This window comes from Berghia stephanieae, chromosome 3, assembly GCF_034508935.2.
Source record: "Berghia stephanieae isolate SIO BIC M18660-M18661 chromosome 3, UCSD_Bste_1.3, whole genome shotgun sequence".
In the NCBI taxonomy this organism is placed as follows: domain Eukaryota; kingdom Metazoa; phylum Mollusca; class Gastropoda; order Nudibranchia; family Aeolidiidae; genus Berghia; species Berghia stephanieae.
The window spans coordinates 27,716,594-27,723,065 of NC_088362.1; the positions used below are offsets into that span (position 1 = coordinate 27,716,594).

Sequence of the window (6,472 nt, forward strand, 5' to 3'; positions counted from 1 at the left end):
CATACTCATTGTCCAATCTCTGCTCTGCTTAATAGAAAAGGTTACTGAATTAATTAAGAAAGCCTCAAATAAACAGTACAAACTTGATGTGTACCAACGTGGCTTTTGAAAGAATGTGTAAAGGAAGTCGCACCTGCTATCACTTCGATTGCAAATAGATCTATCGAGAAGCTGCTTCAAAGAACCTATAAATATTCCACTCTTAAAAAAGAAACAAATAGACAGCGATCAATTTAAAAACTACAGTCCAGTCTCGAACCTTCATTGCATTAAAAAATTATTAGAGATACTCATTGTCAAACGTCTCAACAACTACATAAATTTCAACAATTTGCATATTGTTTTTCAATCCGCCTTTAAGCGATCACACAGCTTAGAAACAGCACTTTTGCGTGTCCACAATGATATTGTCGACCTACTTGATAAAAACGATAATGCAACACTACTGCTGCTGGACCTACGTGCCACATTCGACAATGTAGATCACACGATACTACTTGACCGAATGCAGGGGCTCTTTGCAATCGGAGACACAGCTCTAGAATGGTTTTCATGCTACTTACGAGACAGGTCACAGCGCGTTCTCATAAATGATTCCCTTTCATCACCAACAAAGCTGCAATTTGGCGTTCCACAGGGTTCGGTGCTTGACCCTTATATTTTCACAATGTACACAAAGCCCTTAAGCAACATCATCACGACCTTCTGTTTCAGTCATCATCTCTACGCCGATGATAACCAGTTATAGACTCCCATTTCATCAAAAAATCATCGAAGAAATAAAACAGCGACTCGCATTATGTCTAGATAACGTTAAATCATGGATGACAAACAACACGCTTAAATTCAACGAGGACAAAACTGAGCTGATTGTATTCCAAAAGACGGGAAAGGATATACTCATTAACTAACTGTCCCTCAGAGAATCTGTTAATTAAAACTTCTAATGTCGTTCGAAACCTTGGTTTCTATTTTGACACTCACCTAGACATGCGCGCACACATAACACAGTGCTGTCAGGGGGCTCATAGCGCTCTCCAAATGATATGCAGAATACGAAATGTTATTGATGACGAAATATGCAAAACACTCATCCATGCCGCTTGGATTATTGTAACTCCTGTACGGCTTACCGAAAACATCGCTGAACAGACTACAGTTGATGCAAAACAAAGCTGCTCGTATGGTTACAAGGACAAAGCCTTGGGACCACATACCACCCGTCCTTAAGTCACTACATTGGCTTCCAATAGAGAAAAGAATAAAATACAAAATCGCATGTTTTGCTTACAATTGCCTTCACCATACATCACCTGAATACCTTGAATGCCTTGTGAGAGAATATAGACCAACTCGATCTCTGCGAATGCCAGTTCTTTGCCAATGGAGAAAAACATCTCAGGAACAAAGTTTGCTGAGCGTGGTTTTGCATTTTCAGTTTCAATCATATAGAATTCTTTACCACCCAAAACCCGACAATGTGAAATTTACCAGTCTTCAAACGGCATTTAAAAACAAATCTTTTTCATTCTGTTTTTCGTAACTCTATGTGAACTTCGCGCGCGCGGGTAGTGGTCTTATTACCCCGGTACCCGCGGGTACCCGTGGCAGGAGTGACTTTTGACCAAAAAATGTTTTTGTGAAAGGGGGGGGGGTATTCTTTAAAAAAAAATTATTCATTTATTATTTATTACAACAAATGAAACGAAACTGAAGTAAGAAACAAGGATACTTAATTACAATGAAACCAAAAACAAAAACAAAAAAATAAATAAATAAAAAAAAATACCTGAGATTCCTTTAAAAGATAAGAACTAATATAGTCTTAATCTGTTGATTCCAAAATTGAATCAAATGTGTGTTAACAAATAAAACAAAAAAATCAATGTAATTCAAAAATAAAGGAGGAACATCTTTTGAAAAAATGTCATGTAAATGTAAATAGTAGATAAAAATTGTATTACATCCAATTACCACTCTCAGTTTGGTTTCCATTTGTTGAAGCGGGTACGCGCTACCCGCCCGTTTTACCCGAGTACCCGGTTTAACTTTATTACCCGCGGGTACCCTAAAAAAACCTATTGTAAAGCACCTCTGAGCACTCTTTGTGGGTACTGGCGCGATGTCAAATAATAATAATAATAATAATAATAATAATAATAATAATAATAATAATAATAATAATAATAATAATAATAATAATAATAATAATAAATGACAGTTTGTTGCTCTAAATTCAGTTCCCAGTATCTGCCTCATCCGACGTTATACCGTTATGACACGGAGGGTCACATCTATATTGATATCTACAGGAAAGGTCAAAGAGGGGTCAAGGCCTGAGTGCTGTGATAGATGCGAGTGAAGACCATTTCCAGGGACTCAACTTTGCGACAAAGGCAATGCTGTTAACGTCCAGGTCGTTATTTTACACCTGGGTACGGTGAGAGAATGTCAGGATAAATGCATTTACAATGCAAGAACTCAACTTTGCGCCAGTCAGAACGGGAGTCGAACCAGGGACCAACAGATCCGAGAACGAGTTCCATACCACTAGACTACAAAACCGGAAAAATGGATGCCTAATAGGCAATTTGTATGAAATCAGTTTGATTCTAAATGGCTTCCTGGGGAAAATGAGTGGACCATTGTGATGCCCAGTTTATCACGGTGGAAAATGAATGGACCATTGTATTGCCCAGTTTAACACGGCTTATCAGTGTCATTCAAATTATAACCACCATCACTAATAGGTATTTTCACTACTGCCTTCGCCACAGCCACCACCGGCACTGCTACCGATATTATTACCACTTTAGTCTTCTTCTTCTTCTTCTTCTTCTTCTTCTTCTTCTTCTTCTTCTTCTTCTTCTTCTTCTTCTTCTTCTTCTTACTTTCTCTCCTCCTCCTCCCCTCCTCCTCCTCCTCCTCCTCCTCCTCCTCCTCCTCCTTTTTTTCTTCTTCTTCTTCTTCTTCTTCTTCTTCTTCTTCTTCTTCTTCTTCTTCTTCTTCTTCTGAATCTTAATGTTACCAGAAATCGACTCAATTCTGAGTGTTTGTATTCGAGGGCCAAGAGAGTTGTTGAATGATGGCTCCCTTTGTTGGTGTTAAGGCTGAAGTAATTTGATAATCTTCGCTTGAAGGAGTCTAAACCTGTTGTGTTCACACATGATTCGGGAAGACCGCTCAAGTCTTTGATGGTGCAGGGTGCAAAACGTTTGACTTGTCATATTGGTGTTATAGTGTTTTTTGAGATGGGTTTTCTTTCAAAACGCGAATTACGTCATATGCCTAGTTGTTCTGGTGAGATGGCTTTCATTTCAATTATATTTTATTTAATTTTGAACATAAGATTTAATCGTCCTTTCAGTCTGTTTTCTAAGGGAGACCACCACACGCATTTCTGGTACTCTACTAGGTAGGCTGTAGTCATTGAAGACAAATCTTGCTGTTGGGCGGTGGACTGCTCAAATTGCTTTGATATCAGATTGTAGGTGTGAGTCCAAAACTGTACTGGAGTAGTCTAAGATTGATAAGACTAGTGTCATATAGGCGGTTTCTTTCAGGTATACATGGCATTGTCCGATGTTCCTGGCGCAGACTTTGTTTTATTTGTTATTTTGTTGACGTGTGCTTGCCATTTTAGTTTTTCTTGTATAATTATGCCTGATTATGGATTTTCTGTCACTTATTTCATCATCATCGCCACTACTACCGTCATCATCATCATCATCATCATCATCATCATCATCATCATCATCATCATCAATACCATCCATATCACCATTATAAGCACGATAACCAACTCATTTTAAAATAAATTTGATCAATTATAAAATGTACCACAACAGAAAACACAAAGAATCTTTATTTCATGGAACAATGTCATTTATTTATTAATGACGAACACGACTACACAAAGCTTGCTGATGAGAATCTCATACTAGCTGGAACTTAAAAGCATTCTCTGAAAAGGATTTGTTTCGAGTTGTGGAAGAATACAAGGCCTAAGGGAAGGCATTTGATCTGATATCTACCTCTGACTCTTACTCCCTGTTTTCTACATTTGAGTCTGCGGAAAATAAGAGGGGGGGGGGGGGCGATGAGAAGAGCGCACAATCAAGTAATGAGGGAAAAAATAACAATTCCATTTTTTTAGAAATGAGAAATGAAAAAGAGTATAGAGAAGTGCCAGAAGACTAGAGAGAATACATCTTTGTTACATGTTTGTGTAAAGCGCATAGATTTTAAAACTGACTCTTGAAACTTGAGATTTAAACTTGAGCTTTTATATAGCGCAATATACACTGAACTTGCTCAAATAGCTTTGCAAAGGGTCACTGACCAACAGCAACACGTTACATGTAGAACGAGACATGACGCCTGTTAGGCGATATCACATTGCTTTTTTCTTCTCGACAGAGACAACTCTATTTACGACCAGGTACTCATTTTGTACCTGTGTACGGTTAAGAGAATGTGAGTAAAGAGCGATTTTTTACAGGACTCAACTATGCGCCGACCTAGAACTTTCCGATCCGGAAGCCACTAGCAACTATTGTTCTTAATAAACATTGTCTATTTTGAAAGCAGTAGAAAATATTGAATAATTTAGTAAACAAAGAGGCATTTCGAAGTCTTTTCCCCCCAATCTCTACATTATAACTATTACGAGTACCATTTCCACAAAATGTACACAAAGGCAGTGCTTTTTCAATTTTATGACACATTGGAACTAATCATTATGTGTCTTTAGACTATTTATAAAGTACCAGTAGGGGTAATTTCTATGCACTTCGATACTAAAAATTTACAATAGGTATCATTAGGCCAGCCAATCGCTTTGTCATAGCAACTCCATGGCCGCTATGAGTGTAAAGTCTACCAAAATGTGTCACTTGTCTTTTGTTTAGCAATAAATAGACATCAAAAGACAAACCAAATATGAAATAAAAGGTGTGGATAGCTTGATATAATCAGCACTTCGTTTAATAAAAACCAAGGCTTGGAAGTCATCAAGAAAATTACAGGTTAATGAAAAATGAAATATTTAGGGGTTCAGTCTCCATTCAAACACACGTATACTCATTTACCAACTCGATTTATCATTTGAAAAACTGAAATTGAAATATATCGTGTTTGTTTTTGTTTTAAACTCTCTAACTAAACCATGAATTTTTATGGTACTTGAATAACATACTCATGTGGTTTTCGTGAACTTTATTTTGTTTTGGTGGACTTTTTAAACATGCGATACCCAGGCCATCAAACAACCCTGATTATAACAAATTGGTACAAATAAAAACAACAAGTTTGTCATTTAGTCCGACTCGGTTTAAATTTAATATAAATAGAATGTTGAGTTTTTTGGGGGTTTTTTTTTTTGCTGCTGCTGTACAGTTTTAAAACGGTATTTTCCTACCCATTATGTATTGTTCAAGTGGCGTAGCTATAAAGCAAAAACGTTCCTCTTTAATTCGATACCAATTTAGCTCTGACCGATTTTATAATGCCAGGTTTTCAAATCGATCCATATGTATTGTAAAGTTTGTAGTAAATTGTTTTAAAATGCAATATTCAATAATAACTTTGGTTAGAAAAGTCTTACCTGCACACAGCATCGGGATTCTTGGGGCATTTCAATGGACAAGGGTACCTTATGAAACCATAAAGAGAGCAATTTGCCACTGCAAAAGTTGCGAGGAGAACTGGTCAGAAAGAAAAAAAAGTGATTAGAAAATATTTTTTCTTCCATTTAATAGCCCATTTTTATGGTAAATGGTGTTCAATGCGCTTTATGATTTGTTGATCCCCCTTGAAGATCTCTTAGTTTTCTATTTGACATGGTACATGTTGCTAATCCATTCTCAGAAAAGGAGGAGAAAAAAAATTAGATTCCATCTTTACACTTTATAGTCACCTGGAACAACCACAAAAGACCTCTAACTTCTACGTCATGGCACAAGCCCGAAGGGCTAGAGCTCAGGTGGTCTCTGGTTCGGTAAGTAAGCAAGTAAATTCCGTCTTTATATTTTTGTGTGCTATAGAAATAGCCTCTTAAAGTATATTTCTCGGGTGCGAACAAAAATTGGAAGAGTATAGACTATAAATGATGTATGTGACATTTTCATCACAATCAAACTCATTTGTTGAAATCTCGGTAGATAGGTACTACACACGTTTTCAGGAAAATATTTGGAAAATGTAAAAAACTATCTACAATTATTTTAACAAACGCACCCCATATGTGTCATATTAAAGATGATGCTGTATAAAAATGACATTAAAATGAAACTTATTCAAATGACTTAAACCCTTTGAATGTTCTTTACGACGTTTAGGATTGAATCAGATTATAGAAATGAAGAAGAAAATAAAAACGAACAAAAGGAAAGTGAGGTAGAAAAATGATAAAACTCTACATTACTTAAATGCTGAACAAGCTTCGCGACGTTTGAATGTGTTGAACCTATGA

General features: G+C 36.6%; 1 protein-coding gene across 1 annotated transcript in view; it reads left to right on the forward strand.

The window, feature by feature from the left end:
- Nucleotides 1-6,472, forward strand: part of LOC144969187 (uncharacterized) — a 50,220-nt gene that overhangs the window by 34,608 nt on the left and 9,140 nt on the right. The window contains exon 8 of the mRNA XM_078908299.1: nucleotides 362-741. Coding sequence (XP_078764425.1) covers nucleotides 362-741 — 380 coding nt within the window. The remainder of the gene's footprint in view (nucleotides 1-361; nucleotides 742-6,472) is intronic.